The sequence below is a fragment of the Trichosurus vulpecula genome, chromosome 4 (assembly GCF_011100635.1).
Source record: "Trichosurus vulpecula isolate mTriVul1 chromosome 4, mTriVul1.pri, whole genome shotgun sequence".
NCBI lineage: Eukaryota > Metazoa > Chordata > Mammalia > Diprotodontia > Phalangeridae > Trichosurus > Trichosurus vulpecula.
Window position 1 is genome coordinate 342,127,078 of NC_050576.1, and position 27,004 is coordinate 342,154,081.

Below are 27,004 nucleotides of genomic sequence, written 5' to 3' on the forward strand. Positions count from 1 at the left end.
TGCATTTTTCTTTGATGAATCGATTAATCAACTAGTCATCTATCGCGCCCACTATGTCCCACGCAGTGTACTGGGTAGATAGCAGGGGAAGAGCCCTTGTTCTCAAGGAGCTTCATTCTGTCCTACCCTTACACATTAATGTGCATACAAAAGAACATACAGTGCTTTAAGATTTGCAGAGCTCTTTTATATATACAGGGTGTCCCAAAAAGGGTCTTTAATTGCACCAAGACTTTTGGGACACCACCCTAGGAGGTGCAGGTGTCATTATGATCTATTCTAGATAAAAATGCTTAGGCAGACGGGTTAAGTAATTTGCTCACCATCAGATCATACAGCTAACTAGTGTCTGACTCCCAAGTTTAGCACTCTATCCACAACTCTTTTTTTTTTTTTAATTTAAAAGAAAAAAACTGGGGGGGGGGAGCGGGAAATTCGGAAAGGCCTGAGGTAGATGTGGCATGAGAGCTGAGCTTTGAAGGAAATTAGGGATGAGTGAACAGAACCTAAAGGATCCTAAAGGCGGGTGACTGTGGGATCTGGCTTTTCTCGTGTGCGTGTGTGTGTGTGTGTGTGAACGGAAGGGACCCGTCAAGTCTAACCATGGCGGGTAATAAGTTCCACTCTCGCGGCCACGGCCCACGCGACAGATAAGCCACCACCAAGGCAGCTCATCCTTCCCCGGCAGGTCCCTCTGTCACTCCTACCCAGAAAGAGTCAAACCTCGATCTGGAAACTAAGGGACTCTTTAAAAAAAAAAAAAAAGGAGCCATCAGGCATGCGCGTGCCCCCGAGCAGCGCATGCTCAGTAGCTCAGGCAGGTTCCAGATGAGGACTGCAGCGCCTCGTCTTGACCACGGACAGCGCGGAGGTCTCAGCTGGGGCAGGAAGTGAGTCTGCTCCGTCAGGACGCGGAGGCAGCCAAAGCGTCTGAGAGCCTCTGGGTCTCGGACCGCCCTCCCTTCCCACCTCTCAACCCTTTCCTAGTCCCGGAGCTTCCTGCAGACCGGCGGGGATGGATCTTCACAAGCCGATGACTGCTCGCCGCTACCAAGTGGTGAGTGAAGCCGACCCTGTGTCCCTTTCGGGGCGAGCTCGCGCTCCGGGAGCTGTCCCCCCCAGTCAGGGCCGCGCAGCTGGAGCGGGCGCTGCCCGTCCTCGCTCCGGGGATCCCGGGCTGGGCTCGGGGCTCGCACCGAGAGCTCGCGCTCGCGCGCTGCCTCGTTCCCCCCGCCCCCACCCTCACCCCCGCCCTCGCCTCGAAATCAGTTTTCGTTTGTCCGGCTCCTTCCCTGCCTCCCGAAGACTTGGGTGACTCCGGGCGCCCCGCGGATGGGCTTCCTCCTGGAAAAGGATTCTGCGTTTGGGAAACTCCGGGGAGGGCTGGGCGGGGGCGGGCAGGTACGTGGGCAGCGGAAGCTGGGTGGGGTGGTGGAATTTAGTCAACATCTGGCCTCAGCGTTTGACTTCTGTTTTGGAGTATTTCTCCCCCTTTGGAGTTGCCCGGGACTGATTCTGACTCTGCCTTAGTCAGATTGTGGACTTTGGAGTTAGAAAGACCCGGATTCGGAATTTTGCCATTCATTGACACTTGCTAGCTCTGTGCCACGGTGGGCACAGTTCCTCAGTGTCTCTGAGCCTCGATTCCCTTATCTGTAAAATGGATCAGTTACAGTCTCTTTCCACTTTAAAAGGGAGGTTATGAGGTCTCAAATGAGAAGAATCTATTTGTAGATGGCTTTGCATACTTTAAAAGAGCTATATAAATGCCTATTAACCTGAGGTTATTCCTTTGGAAGAGGTAGCTCCCACTACCTGTACAGATTAGCAGTTCATCTAATCTGCAATTTATAGTCTGGAGCAGCAGTTCTCAAACTAGGTCTCAGGACGTCTTCACATTTTTAAAAATTTCCTCCCCCAGGAGCTTTTGTTTACATGAATTATATATGTGTGTGTATGTATGTATCTCATTATAAATGGAAACGTCTTAATATTGTTATGAAAATAGTTTTGACTTAGAAGACTCCCTAGGGTGCCCCAACCACTTGTCAAGAATGACTGATGTAGACTTCCAGTTAAGATTCAGGGAAGTAAATCTCTTCCTCCCTCAATAACTTCCTTTTTCATTTCCTAGTCCCTTCCTTTTCCCCTTCGCTTCCCCCTTTCCTTTCCTCTATCCTTCCCTTCCTTTCCCTTCCTTTCATATTCTTCTGTTTTATACTTTTATTTTGCCATGTGTGGGACATTCTATAGTGGATCTATTTCCATTAGAGAACCTACTTAAGAGCTGACTTGGACTAATAGTTTTTACTTCTAAATTTAATAACGAATTCAGTGTGTTCCATAAACTTTCAAGAGGTAAAAGCATTTGGATGGAGGTGGGGCTAAGAGCAGCTCAAACTCCATCACGTATTCTATTGGTTTCTCCTTTGATGCTACAATAAAGTGAATTGTTACACTATTCCTAAATCTTTAAAAACTTAGCTATGTTACATGGTTTATGGGTCTCTAATTTCACCTTTCACATTTACTTGCATTGTTTCTCTAAGGATCACTGTCTTGTTTCATTCACTCATTTAAGGTGGGGCCTTGAATCTTCAAGTATGCTCAGAAAAATCATTAACAATTCATATTGTAATTGTTTTAATTATTTTGTATAAAAGCACATCAAAAAACTTACATGACACTTAAGTTTTCAGTGATTTTAAAAATTCTTTTAATGGTCCAAAAGACCTTCCAAAAATCCTGTTGCTACTATCAAAACAGTTCTGATACTGCCTCCGTTTTTTGTAGGGCATTATTTTGTTAGTGAACTTCAATTTTAGTATTATTCTTAAAAAAGTTATGCATTTCACTTAAATTAGCAAAAATACTCTTAAACTGAAAATAGGTTCCTTTTCTTCTCTTTATGGCTTTTCAAATTCTTATCTGTCAGTGTTGGAGAGAGAGGTTGATCTTTTCAGAGGGACTTAATGCACTAAAGAAATTAGAGATCTTTTTAAGCATTGAATTAAGTAAAGGTAGCAGTAGCTTCTTTCACTTTGGTGTTTTACCATCACCCCTTATGGGCTCATATAAAGAATCCTCATACGCAGGATATAATTCAAAACAAGTTAAATTACTAACAGTGATTGACCTGTAAGAATGATTTCTTATAATCCCTGTGACTAGTTAATTTTATTTTTTAAAAGTCCCTGAAACCAAAATACTGATAGCGGATTTCGTACTTTATTTCTGTATTAACCCTGCGGACCCCCCTCCCCACCCCAGCTTCTTTTGGAAATATGTAAAAATCCTTGTGCTTTATAGTGTCTTTATAGTGCTCTTTCCCCCCAAACTGAAAAATTCTCCTGTACTTCTCTACCAAAATGTAGAGAACTTCTTGGTGTTATGCTATTAGATACTGCTTTTGGAGATAAATGATTTTTCATGTACTTTCCATGTTTCCTTTCTTCTTAACATTCTGCAGTTTGACTTCCCACTTCATTTCACTGAAACTGCTATCCAAGAGATGGATTTTTCTCAATCCTCATCCTCGTTTAACCTCCCTGCATCCTTTGACACTGTTAATCACCTTCTTCTCCTTATGCTCTTTTCTCTGTAGGTTTTTATGACACTGCTTTTCAAACTACTCCTCAGTTTCATTTGCTGGATCTTCTGCCAGATAGTTCCTGCCAAACATGGATGTTGTCTTGAGTCCTCTACTTTCTCTAATCTGTATTATTTCCCTTGGTGATCTCATCAGCTCTGGTAGATTCCTTATCATTCCTATGCTAATGATTCTCAGATCTGTTTATTCAACTGTAAACCTCTCTCTTAACCTAGGGATTCAGACCTCTGATGCTTGTTAGACATCTCAAATTGGATGTCCCATAGACATCTTAAAAGTCAGCATGTCTAAAATAGAACTCATTGTCTTTCCCTCCCCACGCTAACCCCTAAGCTCTCCCCTCTTCTGAATTTCCTTAGCAATGTTGAGAGTAGCACCATCCTTCCTGTCACCCAGTCTGACAAGCTAGGTGTCATTCTAGCCTCTTCACTCTCTTTCAACCCCTCCTTCCCATTTCAGTCTGTTGCCAAGTCCTGTTGATTCTACCTTCAAAATACTTCTCACATATGCCCTCTTCTCTCATTTCAGTTGCCTTCTGGGAAGATCTGACCATGTCAACCTGACACCTCCCCTCCCCCCCTTCAGTAAACTTCAGTGGCTCCCAGTTACCTCCAGGATCAAATATAAAATCCTCTATCTGGTGTTTAAAGGCCTGTATAACATGGCCCCTTCCTAACTTGCCAGTTTTCTTACTCCTTAATCCCTCCGCCCACCCACCCCTCCAGTGATACTTGCCTCCTAGTTGTTTCTTGTAGAAGATAGTCCACTGCCCAACTTCTGGCATTTTCACCAATTTATCCCTTATCCCTATAATTCTCTTTCCTCATTTCCACCTCTTTATTTCTTTCAGCTTTCAGCTAAAATCCCTCCAAGGCTTTCTGAAATTACACTTGTTCTTTTCCTCTTTTGGTTAGCTCCAATTTATCATTTATATATTTTGTTTGTATATACTTATTTGTATGTTTCCTCATGAGTTTCCTTATTAAACTATGAACTTCTTGAAAAGGGCTTTTCTTTAAAACCTTTTTTTGTGCCTCCAGCACTTAGCTCAGTGCCTTGCACAGTAGGTGCTTAATAAATGATTGTTAACCTAACATGTCCAATACTGAGTTTATCCTCCTTGCTAATATTCTACCTTATGAACTCTTCATTTTTTATCAATGGTCCCATCATTTCCCCAATCTCTATGTTGAAACCTTAGGGTTATATCTGATTATTCTTTTTTTTCTTCATTTCTCATAGCCAGTCTATTATAAAGTTCTCTGTGATTCTGCTTCTACTTTATCTTCTTTTCTGTCTCGTACTGTTTTTTTTTTAACTTGAGCCACTGTAGTACCCACCTGAAAGATTGCAAGTAGCTTCTTAACAAATCTTCTGTTTTTTACTTTTCTTTCCTTAAGTCCATCCTTCATACCAGTCTTTTGCATAGATCTCGTGATATTTTTTTCTGCTCATAAATATTCACCAACGCTTGAGGCTCTCCACTCTAGCTTTACCCTATTTTTTTCAGCCTTATTTCATACCTGCCACAAACTTGATACCTTAGTGTCAACTGGATTGCCTATTTTCTTCAAAAATACTCTGATCTATTGCCCCTCCCCCGGACATGTATTAGTACACAGAGTGTACTAAGTGCAACAAAGATACAAAGTTTAGATGACACGGCCCTTATCTTTATAGATTGGGGTGGGGGTGCAGGTGTTAAGACATCAGCCCAGATCATTGTAATACACAGTATTACATGCCCTTGATTGCTTTAGGCAAGTGATTTGAAGGATATGAAAGAATTCAGAAAAAAGGAGAGCGAGGCCTATCCAGACATAGGGTACATTGTGAAAAAAAAGGCAATGAGGTGGAGGTGGTAGGGTGCATGGAGTGAGTTCTTGGAAAAGAGAGCAAACCTGTTTGGCTAGAGCTTAGAGTTCATGAAGGAGAATAATAGAGTACAGTAATAATAGCTCATGTTTGCATAGCCATTTAAGATTAAAACAGAATTCTTTTATTATTATTTTCCTCCTAATATTATCTTCTCCCTCCCTCCCCACCCCCCCATTTAGCGAATTAAATTTAACAACAACTGAACTCCAAAAAATAAAGCTGTCAGTACATAGATGCATAGTTGGGCAAAACAAATATCTACTTTGGCCGTGTCTGAAAATGTATGTTTCATGTTGAATTTTAAAGTGTCAACCTTTTTGATGTGAGGTGAGTGGTATGTTTTGTGTTCATTCTTTTCAACTCATGGTCTCATTGCATTGACTAGGATTTTAAAGTCTTTCATGTTTGCTTTTCTCTATAATGTTGACATTATTATAAATTATTCTCCTGTTTCTGCTCACTTCATTCTATATCACTTTGTAGGTCTGCTAGTTTCCTCTAAACTGTCCATTTCGTTATTTCTAATGGCCCAATTATTCTATTATATTCATATACCACAATTTGTTTAGCCATTGCCCAAAAGGAGGACAGCTTCTTACTTTTCAGTTTTTGGCTCCCACAACGAGAGCTGTTGTAAATATTTTTGTAACTTACAGGTCCTTTTCCTTTACTGATTTTTTTTGGGGGGGGGGTATTGGCCTAGTACAGGCATGAGACTGTACACTGAACAAATACAAATTAAGGATGATAGACCTCTTTTTTTTTTTAACTGTATAAGCTAAGCCAAAAGGTATGTATACTTTAGTAACTCTTTGAGCAAAGTTCCAAATTATTTTCCAGAATGGCTGGACCAATTCACCACCATACCAACAGTGCACCAATGTACCTATTTTGCTGAAGCCCATCCAAAGTTGGCCTTTTTTGTCATCTTTACCAATCTGATAGTTGTGAGGTGAAACCTCAAAGTCGCTTTAACTTGATTTTCTGTAATTTGTGATTTCATGCACTTAAAAATATAATTGTTGGTAGTTTGAATTTCTTCCTTTCAAAACTGAATATTCATATTCTTTGACTTTATCTACTGGGGAATGATTCTTAGTTTCATGCATTTGAATCTGTTCCTTATATATCCCGGATATGAGACTTTTTAAAAGAGGAACTTGCTCCAAAATTTTTTACCCAATTACTTTTCCTCTAAGTTTTAACTATGTTTGATCTGTTTATGCAAAAAGTTTTGGATTCTACATAATCAAAATTGTCAGTTTTATTATTTTTGATTCTATTGTTTTTGTCGCAAACTCTTCTTCTAAACATAGATCTGAAAGGTAATTTCTTCCTTGCTCCTCTAATTTATTTATGATGTGACCTTTTATATTTAGGCAATGTTACCTTTTGGAGAGTATCTTGTCATATGTTGTGAAGTGTTGGTCTTAAACCTAATTTGTGCCAGACTGCTGTGCAGTTTTTGCTAAGTAATGAGTCCTTCCTTCAGTAACAGGAGTCTTCCAGCTTGTCAAACATTGTTTCTGTGTGTTGTATACCCAATCTGTTGCACTGATTGATTCCCTAACCCCACCTGTTTTGGTAAACTAGTATCAAGTGATTTTATTGATTACTTTTTTGTAATCTGGTACTGATAAGGCCCTTTTCCTTCCCACTTCTTTTCGTCATTGGTACAGCATTGAGTAAGTACATTATCCTGCACCTTCCCATTTCCATACCTTTATTCATGCTCTTCCTTTATCTGGATATCTTCCTTACCCATATTTGCTGATCCAGTTTTTTAAACCCATCTTCCAGGGCCAATTTACATACTATCTCCTATAAGGGATTGGCAGGGGATCTTGTTTTGGGGGATTGATGATAATTTTCCATGTTGAGTTTGAGGTTTGAGTATAGGCTCAGTAATTTGTCTTGCAATAATCTGGCTAAATTTGGAGACAGATAACATTTTAGCCATAATAACTTTGAATGATAGTCTGTCAAGTCAGAGGTATTCTAACTGATCAACATTAACATACTAACAAAATCATGCGTTCTTGAAGTATTGTAGAAGAAAAAAAGTGATAGATAATTCAAGTGTACATTTTTGCTGGTATGTAGAGATATGCAGTTAGAGCTAAGGGAAGTAATGATTTAAGTGTTTATATGTATAATTTAAGAGTTATCTGTGCAAAGGTGATTGTTGAAGCAATGCACTGACTTCCCTGAGGGAAAGAATATAGTGAAAGAATTAGCAGAAAGCTGAAGACTTGAGAGCCAGTGTGGTGCAGGGGAAAGCTCACTGTACTTAGAGTCACAAGACCTTAGTTAACATCCTGGGTCTATTACTAATTGCCTTTGAAACCTTGGGCAAGTCACTTAACTTCTTAACCTCTCTGGGCCTCATTCATCACTTCTTACTGCACAGTACTGTTCTATTATGTTCCTATACCATAATTTGTTTAGCCATTTCGCAGTTGATGGGCATCCTCTTGACTTTTATTTCTTTGCCACTATAAAAAAGAGCTGCTGTAAAGATTTTTGTACATTTACAACTTTCTCCCCTGTTATCTTTTTACTGTTATCAGTAGGCAAAGGTTATGCCCATTTTAGTGTCTTTTTGCATAGGTTCAAATTGCTTTACAGTCTGGCTGTACCATTTCATAGCTCCATCTTGTGCATTTATGTGCCTGTTTTCCCATAGCCTCTCCAATATTTGTCGTTTTCCTTTTCTGTCAAGTTTGCCAGTATGATTGGGCCTCAGAGATGCTTTAATTTGCATTTCTTTAATCATTGGTGATTTGGAGAATTGGATAGAGTTTTGGGGAATGAGAAGTGTTGAAGGCTTGAGTAAAGAAGAGATATTTTGGAATAGCTTCTAGAGAGAAGGAGATAAAGAGTTAATTAGGAAAGAATAAACCGATTGTATTGCTGTAGTGAAAGCCCAGTTGAGATTGGATAACATGAATTCATACTATACACAGTCACTTAATATGTAACTATGCTAGCTTTGTTCAACTCCATGTGAGTAGGAATGGAGGATGAAGGTGTTGGGAGTATTAGAGGGTTGAGAGTTTGGCAAGGGATAGAGGACAAGGGTTGATCAAGACTGTGTGAAGTTGATGGGTTAACTAATAGTAGTGTTTTGTGAATATGTGGAAAATGTATGGATTGAAAATAATGTATGAAATTAGTGTTAGTTGGTACCATGTAAGTGAATCTAACTCCTTAGGTGATATGTAAAAGAATCTCATGATTTGAGAAAACAAATTTTTTCTTAAGTCATTTTTCTGTTGTACACGTACTTTCAACAATTTAAAAATATTTCTTTAATTCCTTAAAGTCATATTTCCAACAAACTTAGAATTTCATATTTCAATCCATGATTGTCCTAATTGTTGGTGGTTTTTATAAAATTATAGTAATGCAGATGTGTCTGAAGGGAAGCTGTGTTTATAGGCTTAAAGGTGAAATAATTTTATCATTGAGTACCTAAGCCATTTTTGGGGGAGGGGGAAATTTAAAAGAACTTTCCCCACCTCCATCATCTCTTAGTTTATGTACAATTCTGTTTCCTGTATCATTAACAAATTTACTATCAAGAGATAGGAATCTTAGCTAGAAACTTTCTTACTGTTGAAGATTTTGTTACTGTTAGCCTTAGAGTTGCCATGACTAAGTGAAGCTAGAGTCTAGACTGAAGGAAATTCCATTTCACATATTTGTGATGTCATAACTAAAGTACAAAATTAAATTTTACTGATATAAACGGTTTCTTAGAAAAACATTTTCAACAGGAAGAAGCAAGATCAGGATAGAAATTACGCTGTATTTTCATATTTGAGCATTTAGTACAATTTAAAACATTTTAACCTGATGTTTTGAGAAAGCATAGCCTTTTTTATGGCCTATATTTTCAAGGGGGACATCTTTTAAACGTTGATTTTTATCTTCAAGAGAAGAGAAAATATATATTAAAGGAAAATTTTACCATATTAGTGGTTAATGCTATTCTTTTATTATTGTTAAACTATCCATAATTACAAGAGAGCCATCATTTTATAAACTATTTTCATGTTACTAGATAAGTAAAAATTAACTAATGCCAGTCACATTTTAAATATATATATACATATATATATATATTAGTGATAATAACTAAGGAGGTAGACAATTTTATCAAACATTAAATTTCTAACATTTTTGATAATCTTAATTGAGTGTGACCTACATACAATAGGTGCTTAGTAAATACTTGTTGCATGAATTTTTAAAATAAGTATTTAATTTAATAAATTAATAATTTAATAATTAATAATTTAATTTAATAAATTAATAAGTATTTAATTTAATAAGTATTTAAAATAAGTATTTAATAAGTGCCACAGAAGATTTTTTAAAAATTGACATTGAGCATTGTTATTAGAAAATTTAGGGGCAGCTAGGTGGCACAGTGAGTAGAGCACTGGCCCTGGAGTCAGGAGGCACAGTGAGTAGAGCACTGGCCCTGGAGTCAGGAGGACCTGAGTTCAAATCCAGCCTCAGACACTTGACACATGTACTAGCTGTGTGACCTTGGGCAAGTCACTTAACCCCAATTGCCCTATCCTCCCCCCCCCAAAAAAACAAACAATTTAGAAAAACATGTAATATGAAAAATATAGGGTGTGCTTATTTTGTGTTAGTGTTAAAGTAATTGGACTAAGTTAATAATGACCATTTGAAAAATCTGTATTGATGAGTAGCTTATGATTATTTTTATGCTGTAAATATTTTTGGTTTATTTTACCATCTGTTCACATTAGGGTGTATTTTTAAAACTTTAGTTAGGAAAACTCAGTTGATTTTCTTCCTACAAGTCTATTATTCTTGTTTGATAGAACTATATAATTTCAACATAGTAAACTCAATCTGAAGTTATTTCTTAATTAGTACTGTCATACATTTAAGATACATTAGATATTGTTTATAATAACGACCCTGAGTTAGGTACCCTGAATACTCCTGAAATAACTTCTAAATTAAAAAGAGTACCTGAATTCTTTGGGTAGGAAAACATGACCATATAGTTATGCACAATATAAATATTAGCCATTATATTAAATATTACATTAAAAACATTAATAATACCATATATGTTAACTTTTAATTTTAAAAACGTGACATCTGTAATCAGATAGGCATTATATTAGAAGTCATATAAATGTCAGTAGATAATGGAGGGATTATGCTCCCTCTACTAGTGAAGAAATTGCCCTGATATTACAGATCCATTGAAACAAGAAATTAGTTTTGTTTTTAGATGCTACATAACTATGTTCTTGCCCAGTCCATTTGGAAGAGCTGTTACTGGAAAAAGTTCCCTTCCACTCTCCCCCTTCTCCAAACAATTCACAATTTTTAGGTTGATTGGGGAAGGTTAGGAAATGGTGGAGGTGGACAGAAGATGTTTACTTACTGTAATCCCATTTGGAATTTATAATGTAGTTCTTCATAGAAACACTGAGAAAGGATGGTTAGGCTCTAGAGCTTCATTAGCAGGTGCAAGAGTAAGGGTTAAATGAATTTTGTGGTTGGGAGCCCACAACTTAACATTCTTTAAAATGGGAAAATGTGTTCTGAGGCTCATTTGATTTCCAAACTTTTCATCTGGAACTGCTGCCCTGCCTTGTACCCCTCCCACCTCCCATTAGTGATTCTCCTGGCCCACTATTTTTGGAAGCCATGCCTCACTTCACTGCTTCCTTACCCCCCAACAGTCTCTTCAACAGTTTTTCCAGTTTCTTCTCTACTCCTTGCCTGTTGAAGAACCATGATCAAAATCCTCTCTATCATCATTCCTGGAAGAAATGTGTTAATCCTTATGTCCTTGTAGCCTCCCTCACCATCTCTGTAGCTTTAAGGACCAAAGTGCTACTACAGGACCATTTCCCTATTCTAGTTGCCTCTATTAGAATGTATGGTTCTCGAGGGCAGGGATTGTCTTTGATTTTGCATAAGTATTCCCCAGGTTTAGAGGGAGGTTGTTGTAGCTGTGTATTAAAAGCAGGCCTTGGAGCCTGGAAGATCTCAAATCAAGTCCTTTCTTTGATACATACTGGCTGTGTGACCCTGAGCAAATTGCTTTGATATTTGCTCTTTGTGCACCAGGTACCTCAAAGGTGCTGACCTGTACTGGTGGAGGGAACATTTTCCCTTTTAGGAGTACCCTGTGCCAATAAAATCATAGGTCTGTACCCTAACTATCCCCACTGCTTAGTACAGTGTTTGGCACAGACATAGTAAATTCTTAATAGGTGTTTTATCATTCATATTCATTCATTCCTCTCTTAACCTAGGGACATTGCTTGTGTTTTAAAGCCTGTTGTTGGAAGGACTCGTTTAATTAAATTGTTAGACTAATTTATTTAAATTTTAATTAATTAATTAAATCTAAGACCTTGGTTTAATCAATTCTCATTTAATTATGTTCCTAGTTTATAGTTTTCCTTTTTGTTATGACTGATATATAAAGTCATAGTTATTATTTTGAAATAATTTCAAGGATATTAATGCTGTGAATATTCTGGACTTACCACTTCCTTCACTTTTAATTAATACTATGCAAAATGCTTTCAATAATTCCTTGTTAATTGGAATCAATCTAGGGATGCTTTTTGGTGAGTAATTTGTAATGAGCTATTGAGTGCCTATACACTTTGACATACTTTTCAAAATATATTATTCTTTTAAGATTCTTTTTCTTTATTATGTTGGTGTGTGATACAGTTTTTTTTTGGAGCGATTAAGTGACTTCCCTAGGGTCACTCAGCTAGTAAGTGTCTGAAGCTGGATTTAAAAACTCAGGCCCGCCTAAATTCAGCTTTGGGCCTACATACCCAGATCCACAGCACTTCTTTTCACTTGATGGAGTGATTAGGTTAGTAAGGATAAACCAGACCTGCACAACTTGGCAGTAAGGGTCCTAAATTAAAATAGGCTAAACTTCTTTGGGCAGCAGATAGGTTTTTAGCAGCTCACTTTCCAAATAAAGGTATAATTAATGATTAAACTGTTTTGCAAATAAACCAAATTTAAAAAAGGGAAATCAGTATCAATTAATTACACTTATTAAGATTTTTATTTATCATGAAATCATATTAATGTTTAAAAATTACTTTGCTAAGTTGTAGAAGTTTTAATACATTTTCCACGTTTTTTATGGTTTATAGTTAGTTAATGGGTCATATTACACTTCTTGTCAGCAATCAGTTTATCATCCTCCAGAATCATGTTTGTGATCAATTTCTTTAGAAATCTGAAAACTAACCTTAGTAGCTGCCTCATTTTCTGAGTTTGCTTTCTTGAAAAACCATTGTTTGCCACTGAGATTTTTCAGCAAATTGGATGCTTTAATTTGTTTTTCATTAGTGTCCAATTTGCTTAAGTCAGGATGCCTTGATTCGAAATGGCGACGAAGATTGTATTCCTTCAGAAGAGCTATTGCTTCTTGACAAGCAAAGCACAATATTTTGTCTCTCGTGTACGTAAACAAGTACCTATTTGTGCACTCTGCATTAATGAAGGAAACTCTGTGTTCTGATTTGATCTGCCATTTCTTTTTATCACTCATTTTACAAAGTCACCCCAAAAACTTTAATGTTAGAACCAAGAAATCTCCACAGCAACTGCTCACAGACAAAGAAATACTGAACTGAGTGTCTGACCTTGAGAGAGCTCCAGACACTTATGTAACTTGGAGGGTGGCTGGGCAGTGAGGAAGCCCTTGCGTTGCTGCCCTTTATTGCATAGTGGGTGTCAGCTGCGTTGTCATTGCCATGTGGCTGCACTCACTTTGTCCCTGTTCAACGCCAGTAACGATGGAAAACACAGCGAAAAGATAGGAGGACTCCCACTCCTTTCAGACTAGAGACAGACTGAGGATGGTTGGTTGATGTGGAGAGAGTGTGCAGTGGCAGCCCACTTGCCAAGTTACATGACAGGCACAATAGTGACTATTGGAAGGCAGGTTAAGCAGGGCATGGACAAAGCAGTTATGACATCTTTATTGCTTACATCTTTACTTTCTTTTACGTTCTCTACATTTTTTCCAGGCCACCTGAAATCTTTTGTTGGGCTGCAAGCGGCCTGCAGGCCATATGTTGTGCAGGCCTGTTCTAAACTTTTTTTGTGAGGAATGAAGATACCCTATGTGAGATTTGGGACTGATTCCAGGGCCAGTGCTCTACTCACTGTGCCACCTAGCTGCCCCTCTTAGCTGTCTTTTTTGAGAACTACTGGCCTAGTAGGAGATGATCAATCAGAGGATTTGAATTCAAAATCTGGTTCTCTGATTTGTTACCTCTTTGACTTTGTGGTAAATCTCTTTTATCTCCACGTATCAAAGGTTTCTCGTCTATAAAATGAGGAAATGCTAGGTGATCTCTATTTTCCTTCCTAGTTATAAATCTTGTGATCTGTGACATAATCATGGTCTGTCATTTGGGATCCCAAGCCTGTTTTCTTCATTCTTTTTTTGCTTATATTAAGAGTTTTATATGAGTCCATTTTCTAAGAACATAGATTTAGAGTTGTAGAATTCTTCTATATTTCATTACTGTATATTCATCAAATAAGTTGTACGTTTAATGAAATAAATATGTATTGCAGTGATAAAATCAGTATTAGTATTTATTTTTTAAGCTCTACTTATTGTCGTAAAAATTGTCCAAGGATTTGTTGATAGGGACAGCTGCCGGTCGTACTTACCATCATGTAGTGACATTTTAACAACCAGTGTATTATATATATGCTCAGCATAGACGCATAGTATACAAAACCCTGTGTTCCTTAAGCATCAGTTTAAGTAACCTCATATAGGTCTAGTTTGATCAAGCAGGAGGGATTCAATGGAATTTTACAGAGGGCGTAAAGGCAAAGTAAAACCTTATATATCAAAGAACAGATAGTGGAAGGAGTTCTGCATCAGATAACATTAAAACACTAGGAATAAAGTTGGAATTTACAGACTAACAAATAACACCAGAATTATGCCTCATTACTTGACATGTTCATCTTAAGTAAATAGAAGTAATAAAGCTGAGCTAGAAAATCTTTTACCACTAACCAGCCAAAATTTGATGTCAGCTAAATTCTGCAAGCTCCTGCTTGTTATGTGACTTACTGTCTTAAGGAAATGGTGGTCATTAAGCTAATACAGAGCATTTCTCTTATCCCACTATGAATAGCTAAAACAGAAGTAGGCAATCTGGGGCCTTGAGGCTGCATGTGGTCCTCTAGACCCTCAAGTGAAGCCCTTTGACTGAATCCAAACTTCACAAAACAAATCCCCTTAATAAAAAGATTTGTTCTGTAAAACTTGGACTCAGTCAAAAGGCCACACCCAAGGACCTAGAGGGGCCACATGTGGCCTTGATGCCTCAGGTTCCCCACCCTTGAGCTAGAATATAGTAAGCAATTTTATTTCTGAAAAAGTAGCCAGTTTAGTAATCATGGAGTATTTGTTTCTCTTTTTCGAAAGTTTTGTTTGGATTTCTGTTTTGCGTCTTCAGTACTTGAGTGAAGAAACATCATAATATTTTTCTAAACATCGTTCACTCCTCCTCCTTTTCCTCACACCTTTATAGATTCTTATGGGAAGATGTTGATTGCATTTAGAACAAAATGATATTCCAGAAACTTAATTTTTAGATACCTTATGCCCCAGTGCTTATTGGCTATTGTTAACACTAAAGTGCTATGTAAATGTTAGTCGTTATTAATTACAGTAATAATAAGCATGTTTTATCCTTAGTTGATGTAAGTATCAAGGCACATGGCATATTTAGATAAAACTAATTAACTCCTGAAGACAATAACCTAGGTAGAACTTAAACTTAAAATCATGTGTATATGATACTGACTTGAAGTCTCTCCCAGAAACACTTTTACAAGATCAAAGAAAAATGATGAGACTGGAGATAGAGAACTTTAGGTAGTTTGGGTGAAGCTAAATTGTGTGGGTATAGAAAGAAAATTGTAGAAGTGTATGTCATGTCTACCACATTTTAGGGTTCATATAGTTCAGGGATTTGTCCATCTTATCTTACTGATTTGGGTACTCGCCACACTGATGCAAATTCAACCCCTTTATAACTTACGAGATAGTCTTTGGGAGTTTCTGTGACTGAATTATTCATAATTCTGCAGTCAGTCTGGTGCTGACTTACTAGGTTGTACTCTGCTACAGAGCATCTACAGTTGTGTCATGAGTGAAAGGTAAAAGCAGCTTGATCACTGCTGTGGCTGAGGCAGTTGTGGTTGATATTGGAGGAGATGCATGCAATGCCCCAGTAACCTTCGCTTCTGCCCACCTTCTACTATACACAACTTTGCCAAAGCATTTGAACAGCAAGTCAGCGGCTGATGACTTCAAGATGGATGAAGGGAGAAGCAGCATAAATCTTGTCATCCCAGGGATTCTATGGCTTGACACCAAGGAGTTAACTGAGGGTAGGAAGACAGATATTTTCTCACCTTCACTATAGTAGGCAATCATGAGCTCGTCTCCAGTACAATTTACATCTACCCTTGTCCCCAAATACTTTACCACTCTTGCCTCCTTCCTCTGCAGTGCATGCTCCCAAACTTCCCCCCTTCTCAGCCAGAAATTGGTCTCTCAGGATAATTATAAACTATCTGACACCTATAGAAGCTACGCAGGTGCCGTTGTTAAAATTCTGCCTCACATATCACTTTATGACTGGATAGTCCACTTCAGAAGGAGAAGCGATGACCAGTATGAGTCTTCTCTCTCCCTATTTCATTTTTGTTTGTGGGACAGATAGAGTCCCACGAGATGTGCCAGCATGGATATGTTATGATCTGGGTCAAAGATATAACATTGCCTCTCTTTCGGATTTCTCTATTTCTCCTCTGGGCATCACCTTCCTGCTGGTCATTCAGGTTTGCGCCATTTTCAGTGTCTGTCTTGTTTAGCTTTTTACCTTCTGTTATCCCACATCCACATATGCAGCCAGTTCTCATATCTTATCAGTTCCACCTCTGCCCCCCTCTGATTCTCTACTTGTACACCCCTACCTTAGTTCAGACCACATCACCGCTGTATTGTAATAGCCTTCTTGCCTCCTCTCTCCTTTATACTGTCTGTTCTCCACACAGTTGCCAGAGTGATTTTCCTAAAAGTGTAGATCTGGCCATGTTGCTGCTTTGACTGTGGGATCAAATGTGATTTCCTCCTGATCTCGTTTTAAAAAATTTCTCAGTGTTGTGATGTATAGAAGTATTAGTACAGTAGTACACACATGTAATTTGGGTGTAGATGCTTAGATTTTTTTTTTTTACTAATAGAGGTGTACAATCAAAAAAAGCTGAAAGACCACTCCTGTATGGGACCACCGTGACTCCAGGAATGATATTGTATGTAAGTTTCCTGTTACATATGTCATATGCACTAGGTGGTTAGAATATTCAGTGCCATCTACTGGCTGATGCCAACTTATCTAACCTTATACCATCTACTCCCCACTATGTAGTCTAAGTTTTAGTTACATTGGACCAACCTACTACTCACTATTGTGGTGCACTCACACTTTTTTTGCCATTGTGTCTTTGCTAATGCAGTTACCTGGTGCAATACTCTATGTTTCCTGCCCTTTGAACTCGGTTTCAATTGCTTTTTAGTCATGTCTGACTCTTTGTGACCCCATTTTAGGTTTCGTTGGCAGAGAGAGTAGAGTGGTTTGCCATTTCCTTCTCTAGTTCATCATACAGATGGAGAAACTGAGGCAAACAGGGTTAAGTGATGTGCCCAGGGTCATACAGCTAGGAAGTGTCTGAGGCCAGATTTGAACTCAGGAATATGAGTCTTCCTGATTCCAGGCCTGGCACTCTATCCACGGTGCTACCTAGCCACCCTGAACTCTTGTTACCCAGTTTTTTAAGCCTATTACCTATTTCAAGTGCTTTTTCCTTCCAAGATATTGCTAGTAAATAATGATCTAATTTCTGTTTATTTTACCTAGCACTTTATTTATTCTTTTATGTACTTATCCTGAATTAACTCGTATTAGTTACTTACAAACATATCCTTTTTTTTTTTTTTTTTTTTGCTTTTTGGCAGGGCAGTTGGGGTTAAGTGACTTGCCCAAGGTCACACAGCTAGTACATGTGTCAAGTATCTGAGGTCGGATTTGAACTCAGGTCCTCCTGACTCCAGGACCGGTTCTCCACTCACAGCACTACCTAGCTGCCCCCAAATATATCCATTTAACTATATCTTGGATGGACACTACAGATGTTCAGTATGCTGGGCCCAGGGTTAAATGGGAGAGTGAGCTGGATTGTTTCTGGGAAATTCCCTGAAACAATGGCCCAACTTCTTACACTTATTTTTCTAGTCTCTTAGGCTTATAACCTTACTATAATTAATCAGTAAACATTTATTAAGCACCTGCTGTGTGCCAGGCATTGTGCTACACTTTGGGGTAAAAAAAGAGGCCCTCTCTTAAAGGAGTGTATAATCTGATGGGAGGAATAGTATACAAACATATATACAAAGCAAGCTATATATAGAATAAAAAAGAAATAATTAACAGAGGGAAGGCATGGGAATTAAGAGGGATTGGGGAAGGCTTCCTGTAGCAGGTGAGATTTTAGTTGAGTCTTAAAGGAAATTAGGGAGATCATTAATTGAAGTAGAGGAGGCATAGCACTCTAGGCATGGTGGGTATAAGAGTTGAGAGATGGAGTGTCATGTTTACAAAACAGCCAGTATTACTGGATTGATGAATGTGTAAGAATACTGGAAAGGTAGGAGGGGGCTATCTTATGATGGACTTTGAATGCCAAACAGATCATTTTGTATTTGCTCCTTGAGAAAATAGGAAGACCCAAAAGTTTACTTAGTAGGGTGGTGACAGGATCAGACTTGCATTTTAGGAAAATCACTTTAGTGCCTGAATGAAAAATGGATTTGAGTGGGGAGAGACTTGAGACAGGCAGACCTACCAGCAGGGTATTGCAATAATCTAGGTATGAGGTGATGAGGGCCTTGTACCAGAGTGGTGGCAGTGTCAGAGGAGAGAAGGGGGCATATTTGAGAGATATCACAAAGGTGAAATCTACAGGCCTTGGCAGGAACTTGGATGTGGGGGTGAGAGATTGTGAGGAATCCAGGATGACTCCTAGGTTATGAGCCTGAGTGATTGGGAGGATCATGTTACTCTCTACAATAATAGGGAAGTAGGAGGGGCTGGGAGGAGGGTTTAGGGGAAAAGATAATCAGTTCTGTTTGGGATATATTGAGTTTAAGAAGTCTATTAGACTTTCAGTTTGAGATGTCTGAAAGGCAGTTGGAGGTGTTAGAATGGAGGTTAGCAGAGATAACGGGACAAGAAAGATTTGAGAATCATCAGTACGGAGATGGTAATTAAATCCATTGGAGCTGATTAGTACTGAAGTAGTATAGTATAAGTGAAGTAGTGTAGAGGGAGAAGAGGGCCCAGGTTGCATGTATTTTTTACGTATTATAACCCTTAAGCCAAGATCTACTGTATCAGAGATAGTTGGGTGATAGTATTGTAAGTCATAGATTTAGAACTGAAAGAAATATTAGTATGTCATCTAATTAAACCCTTTCATTTTACAATTGAGAAAGCTGATAGCCATAGAAGTTAAATGACTTGTCCAAGGTTATACATAGCCAGGATTGTAACCAAGCCTGTTGGACTCCAGTAATTTACTCCAGTAATCTTTCCGCTGCACCACCAATTGTACCTATTCCTGACAGTCATGTCCTTTTCTGGACTTTGGCTCTGTGGAGACATCAATTTAGGGAAAACTTTAAAATTAATGTGCATGTACCAGCAGTATTTTGTTTGTTCATAGACTTATTTTGAGAGAAAACATAGCTTAGCCATTATAAGGAAATGGACTTAAAAAAATCATTCTATCTTTCCATATGTGTTACAACCTGTAACACTATTCTTTGTCCTCACCAAAATTTCAATAGCTCCACCCTTTATTCTTTATCAGGCCATCACCCCTGCACTGCCTACACTGGCTACTCTTTCCTCTCTTCCCCATCTTGATCCATTGATAAAACACTTCATCCCTAAAATGTACTCTGGAATTCCTTATTACCCCATGCTATCTTCTGTCTTGTGCTGCTAATTCCTAGCTTTAAAATACACATATATTCTGTCTTCTTTGTTCCTATTCATGTGTTGCTGAATGCAGGTGGAGAAAAATCTTGAAACTGTGCTCACTGAACCTGCTGCAAATTTGTTACATGATCTTAACTGGGCCCTCACTATTGCAAGGCATATAATCAACTAATTATACCTAATTAGATATACACCTAATTAACTAATTGTACAACTTAACAGTAGCTTTTCTAAACCTTTTCATCTCACCTCAAACTTCCCATGGCTTCTCCTGACCCCACTCCTTTTAGCTGAGAACCTTGTCTAAAATTTCATTTTTTAAAAATGAGGGCATTGACCAAAAGTTTCTTTCCACCCTTTCTCCTCATCACTTATCACTCAGATGCCTTTTGCCGCTGTTTCCTTCTTTAAACATGTCTCACATTAAAAGATATGCCTTCTTCTTGCCAAGGCAAACCCCTCTACATAGACAAGTGACCCCATTTCATCCTGTTTTCCCTAGAAGATTGCCCTTTCTGTTACCCTAATGCTCTCACAAATCTTTCCTTGTCTCCTTTCCTAATTCCTAAAAGACATACTTGTGTCTTCTTCATCCTCAAAAATTTCATTGCTACTATTCCTGTATCTCTCCTTTTGTGGCTAAACTCCTTGAAAAGGCCATCTACAACTGGTGCTTCCACTTCTTTTTCTCTCATTCTTTTCTTGATATTCTGCAATCTGGCTTCCTACTTCATCATTTAGTTGAAAATGCTCTCTCCAAAGTTACCACTGATCTCTTAATTGTAGTGGCCTTTTCTCAATTCTCATACTTCTTAACCTGTCTGCAGCCTTTGACTCTATTATCCTGTTCTTCTCTCTAGATTTTCATGACACTGTTTTCTCTTGGTTCTCTTCCTAGCTGTCTTACTTTTCCTTCTTAGTATGCTTTACTGGATTTTCAATTAGGTAGTGCTGAATAACTATAGATGTCTCTCCCTGCACCCATGCCCCTGTGTTGGGCCTTCTCTTTTTCCTCTATAAATGTGAATAAAAAAAAAAAGGAGGATTTGTAGTCTTTTTTTAAATTTAATTTATTTAATATATTTAGTTTTCAGCATTGATTTTCACAAAAGTTTGAATTACAAATTTTCTCCCCATTTCTACCCTCCCCCGCACTCCAAGATGGCATATCTTCTGGTTGCCCTGTTCCCCAGTCAGCCCTCCCTTCTGTCACCCCACTTCCCTCCCATCCTCTTTTCCCTTCCTTTCTTGTAGGGCAAGATAAATTTCTACACCCCATTGCCTGTATATCTTATTTTCTAGTTGCATGCAAAAACTTTTTTTTTTTTTGTTTTTGAACATCTGTTTTTAAAACTTTGAGTTCCAAATTCTCTCCCCTCTTCCCTTCCCACCCACCCTCCCCAAGAAGTCAAGCAATTCAACATAGGCCACATGCTTATCATTATGTGAAACCCTTCCACAATACTCATGTTGTGAAAGACTAATTATATTTTGCTCCTTCCTAACCTATCCCCCTTTATTGAATTTTCTCCCTTGACCATGTCCCTTTTCGAAAGTGTTTCTTTTTGATTACCTCCACCCCTATCTGCCCTCCCTTCCATCATCCCTCCTTTTTTTATCTTCTTCCTCCTTCTTTCCTGTGGGGTAAGATACCCACTTGAGTGTGTATGGTATTCCCTCCTCAGGTCAAATCTGATGAGAGCAAGATTCACTCATTCCCCCCCACCTGCCTTCTCTTCTCTTCCTACAGAACTGCTTTTTCTTGCCACTTTTATGCGAGATAATTTACCCCATTCTATCTCTCCCTTTCTCCCTCTCTCAATATATTCCTCTCTTATCCCTTAATTTGATTTTATTTCTTTTAGATATCATCCCTTCATCTTCAACTCACCCTGTGCCCTCTCTCTCTCTCTAGATATATACATATACACATACACATACATATATACACACATACACACACACACACACACACACACACATATGCATATTCCCTTCAGCTACCCTAATACTGAGGTCTCATGAATCATACACATCATCTTTCTATGTAGGAATGTAAACAAAACAGTTCAACTTTGGTAAGTCCCTTGCAATTTCTTTTTCTTGTTCTTTTTCTTGATTACCTTTTCATGCTTCTCTTGATTCTTGTGTTTGAAAGTCAAATTTTCTATTCAGCTCTGGTCTTTTCACTGAGAAAGCTTGAAAGTCCTCTATTTTATTGAAAGTCCATATTTTGCCTTGGAGCATGATACTCAGTTTTGCTGGGTAGGTGATTCTTGGTTTTAATCCTAGCTCCACTGACCTCTGGAATATCGTATTCCAAGCCCTTCGATCTCTTAATGTAGAAGCTGCTAGATCTTGGATTATTCTGATTGTCCCTCTCTCAGTTTGGAACACATTTAATAAAGTTAGAGAGGAGGAAAAATGTAGAATAGAATACATTGAGAAACTAGAGCTAAGAAACTTATGGTATAAATATGTAACTTAAATAAATGTATACAACTTATGGTCTAAATACACACATATATTTAATAGTACCATTTAGACATAAAAAAGACACTCAAAGACATGACACCCAAAAAAGACACTCAAAAGAAGACACTGATTTTATATATATACATATACATATATGTGTACACACACACACACACACACATATACATACACACACACATAGTGTGTGTGTATATGCGTTTTTCTCAGAACTACATAGAACTTTCCTACAAATTAACCATATATTAAGGCACAGAGGTATTGCCAATAAATTTAAGAAGGCAGAAATTATAATAAATATATCCCTTACAGATTATAATACAATAAAAATAGTAATCAATTCAGGGAGTACATAATCCCAATGGTCACCTTATTGTGAAATCCTCTATAATAAGTGGGTTAAAGAACAAATAGTATTAATAATTATGTGAAAGAAAGTGATCATATTGAAACAGAATATCCAAAATTTCTGTGATGTACCTAAATCAGTCCTTGGGAGAATTTGTATCCTTAAAACGTATATTAAAAATAGAAAAGAAGAAGATTAAGGAACTGAATATGAATGAAAAAAATTAGAAAATCAGCTAATATATATAAAATAAACATAGAAAAGGAGATGTTAAAAATTAGAGAAATAAACTAGAAACCAAAAAAGTATAAAAGTGACAAGTAAAGCTAAAAGCTGTGTTTTTTTAATACTTAAGTTTGATAAATCTTTAGTCATTCTGATTATAAATGAAAGATTAGCAAATCTTATCAATAATATAGCAAACAAGTTGAAATTGCAACAAAACCAGAAAAAATAATTGAATTATCAGAGGCTACCATGTAACTGAGTACACAAAATAGAGAAATTAAAAAAAAAACCAAAATCTCCAAAGTTTACAGAATAACCAATAGAGATTTTAAGTAATCCTATCTCAGAAAAATTAATAGAGCTAGCTGTAATTGAAAAAAACCAAACCACAAACCTCCTGGTCCTGATGGATTCCCAAGAGAATTCTTTCACATTTCTAAAGAATATCTTATACCCATACAACACAAAATATTCTTAGAAATTGGGAAAGAAAGCACTGTAGCAGACTCCTGAGAGAAATGATTATTTTTCTATTATATTAATAGCCAATTGCTAAATTAGAATTGAGGTTTTTCCTTTCTGTTTCCTCATTCAGGAACCCTTGCCAGTCATTCAGTCGGTCTCTGAGGGATATTGTTGATAGATGAGGTTGCCCAAATACTCAAGGTACATGCTCTTCCATCTTGGGCAGCACCCCACCCAACTAGAAGACGTTATTTCTGTTTAAAGTATAAACAGAATCCAGTCTAGGTGAGTTGTTGCCCCAAAGAAATGAGCCCCTGTCCTTGGAATCCTCCATTATAATTTAGGGCGACCCAGCTTATGAAGGAGAAAACAAACCAGAGTAGTCTAGGTAGAGATGGATTCCTTTGTCGAGAGAGCTGGAAGCAGCTGAGTCTCATGATCAAGTCACATTCTGAGCAGGAAGAGCTGAAGACTTTTTGCCTACTTCTTCATTAATATGTCTGCCCCCCTCATTAATTGTTCACAAATCAAAGCTGATTTTCACCTGTCAAGGGCACCTCCTTTTCCAAAGGTATTTAAGCACTCAGGGATTACCATGGTTTTGTCTTTGGTTACCAAAAAAGACCACTGACCATCAATTTTTTGATTATTTGCTAGTCTAATTAATGAATTGATTACTGATTACCCAGAAACTCTTTTTTTCGTTTTTTCACACTCCTTTTATGAGAAAAATATAGTCCTGATACTTAAACCAGAGAAGGACAAAGCACAGAGAACCTTAGATCAATATATTAATGAATATAGACTTGAAAACTTTAAGTAAAATCTGTCATACCTTATAACCAAGTTGCCAGGCATGCAAGGTTGGTTCAGCATTAAGAAAACAGATAAGTAATTATATTAAAAATAGCCAAACAAATCCAAAACCTAATTATTACCTAAATCGATGTAGAAAAAGCCTTTGACAAAATACAACACTTATTTATGCTAAAATCCTTATGAAGTAGAGGTGTAGAAAGGACATTTTTAATATTATAAATTATATCTTAAGACAAAACCAAGCACCACATATAATGAGTATATGCTAGAACCTTTCACAATAAATGCAGGAGTAAAGTAAGGATGCCTGTTCTTCAATATTATTTGATATAGTTCTGAAAATAATAGCAATTGCTAGAAGACAGGGAAAGAAAGGCATAGAGATAAGTAAAGAAGAGAGAAGAAATATCCCTAATTACTTATGGCATAATGGTTTACTTAGAAAACCCTAGGAAATAAAAAAAAGATACTGAGACAATCAGTAGCTTCAGTAAAGTTGTAGGCTATGACTTAAACCCTCAAAAACCAACAGCATTTCTCTGTAATAAAAAAATCCAAGAGGCACTAAAGAAAGGGAAATCATATTCTAATAAGTACAAAATACATAAAATATTTGGGTATCTATGGAAGTAAACAAAAATATTTGTTTAAATTTAACTATAAAGTACGTCTTAAAGAAATATGTCACGATTTAAATAGCTAGAAGTCACTGCTCTAATTAATTTATAGTTTTAATACTATATGTATCAAGCTACGAAAGGGATGCCTTATAGAAGTCAACATAATCATAACACAATTCATTTGGAGAAACAAAAGATCTAGAATATCAAGAGAAATGAAAAGAGGTATGGACAAAGGAGGAATAGTACGTCTAGACGTCAATCTATATTATAAAACAGCAGTCAGTCATATGATATTGATTAAAAATTACAGAGGTGGATCAGTGGAATGGAGTAGACAGGGGAGAATTAGAAACAATGAAACACAATAACCCAGTAATCAATAAGCCTGAAAACTTAGGAAATTACTTAGGAAAAGAACTTCCTCTGTGTTAAAAACTGCTAGGAAAACTGGAAAGTAGTTTGGCAGAAATTAGGTTTAGGCCAACACCTTGTACCACTTTCCAAAATACATTCTAAATTGGATAATATGACTTTAATATTAAAGATCATGTCATTAAAAATAAGAATAGAAACCAATCATCTTTCTATAGCTTTGGGTAGGAGAGGTATTCTTAACCAAACTATGGCTAGAGACAATTAAAAAAGATGAAATAGGCAATTTCTCTAACATGAAAATGGAAAACTTCTGTACAAACAAATTTAATATAACTAGGAGTCTCTCAGAGGGGCCCCAGGAGTGTGCTGGATCCAGATGTCTTGAGCATCCTGAACCCCTAAGAGACCCAATTATCCTGTGCCTGTGACACTCCCACTGCCCCCAAGTGACCCTAGTGTTTGGAGGCCCCTGAACCCAAATGTCTTGAGTTCCTTGACCTCCCAAAAGGACCTGGGTGTCTGGACCCCCGCAAAGGGACTCAAATAACCTGATCCCCTTTTCCCTACAAAGGGACTCCAGTGTGTGTAGGCCCTTCACCCTTCCCTAAGGGGACCCAGGCATTCAGAGTCCTTGACCCTTCCTAAAGAATCTCAGTTGTCCTGTGCCCCCAATCTCCCCCTAAACAGACCCAGGCATCTGTAGCTCCAACATCCCAAAAGGCCACAAATATCCTGAAATTTTACCCATTATAACTTGAATCAGTGAGTGGGAGCTGAAACTCCAGCTCCCCTCCAGGGTCCCAGGCATCCTGAGCTCCTCACTCCCTTTAAAGAAGTCCAGGTTCAGACTGCCCCTCCACCCTCCCCCACCTCCTCGTTTTTGTCCCCTGGCCCCTAGGACTGAGCCTGCAGAAGATTCAGTGCTTCCCAACAAGTTCAGCATTGAGTAGCAGGATAATGGGCCCTGAGATCCTGAGAACCACAGTTCAGGAGTCAGTGACCTTCAGGGATGTGACTGCGGACTTCTCCGGGCAAGAGTAGAGACACCTGAATCCTTCTCAGAAGGAGATAAAGCTGGAGAACTACAGGAACCTCATCTTCCTAGTTACGAGTCAACTTAGTGACCCCCAATTAATGTACCTGGGATAAACAGTAACATGATCTAATGGTAAAAAAAAATCTATCACATTTCACTGAGATTTTGGTATCCAAGTTATAGAAAAAAATTGATTTTTTTTGTATGTGTACTTATACACACATACAATTATATACACACACATAACCAAAAACCAATAAATAAGTGGTCAAAGGAAATGAACAGTGCTCAAAAGAACTGCAAAATATTAACCATATGAAACAATGCCCCCAACAGTAATAAGAGAACTGCAAATCAAAACAACCCTGAAATTTTACATCACACCCCTCAAGATGGTCAGTGTTGGAGGGTTTGTGGAATGATACGCTCACTAATACGTTGTTGGTGGAGCTGTGAATCTTCGCAACCATTTTGGAAAGCAATTTTGAATTATACAAATAGTGACTAAAATCTCTTTGACCCAGAGATTCTGCTACTAACTTTATACACCATAGTGGCCACTGACAAGATGAAAATCTCCATATATAACAAAATATTTAGAGCAGCACTTTTTGTGATGGTAAAGAATTGGAAGCAAAGTAGATACCCTTCGATTGAGTGAATGGCTTAACAAAATGTGGTTTATGATTGTAATAGAATGTTATGGAGTGAGAAATGATGAATATGATACAGAGAAGCATAAATGACTTATATGATCTGATGCAGAGTAAAGTAAAAAGAGCCAAGAAAACAATATACATACATTGACTAGAATAATGTAGATGGAAAGAACATCTATAAATAAATTAAAAGTCTACTGTTTCAAAATTACAAAGAATTAGTTCTAAAGAAGAGATACAAGAAGAAATCGTCTCAGAGGTGGTAGATTCGTGAGGGTGGTACATTGCACATATTTTCAGACCTTTTTTTTCTCTTTTATCA

The 27,004-nt window shown here is 37.7% G+C and overlaps 1 protein-coding gene across 2 annotated transcripts in view; it reads left to right on the top strand.

The window, feature by feature from the left end:
• Positions 1-827: 827 nt before the first annotated feature.
• The window catches only part of NDFIP2 (Nedd4 family interacting protein 2), a 118,774-nt gene continuing 92,597 nt past the window's right edge, over positions 828-27,004 (top strand). For both annotated transcript variants that reach the window (XM_036753702.1, XM_036753703.1), the window contains exon 1: positions 828-1,057. In XM_036753702.1, coding sequence (XP_036609597.1) covers positions 1,016-1,057 — 42 coding nt within the window. In that variant the 5' untranslated portion in view covers positions 828-1,015. The remainder of the gene's footprint in view (positions 1,058-27,004) is intronic.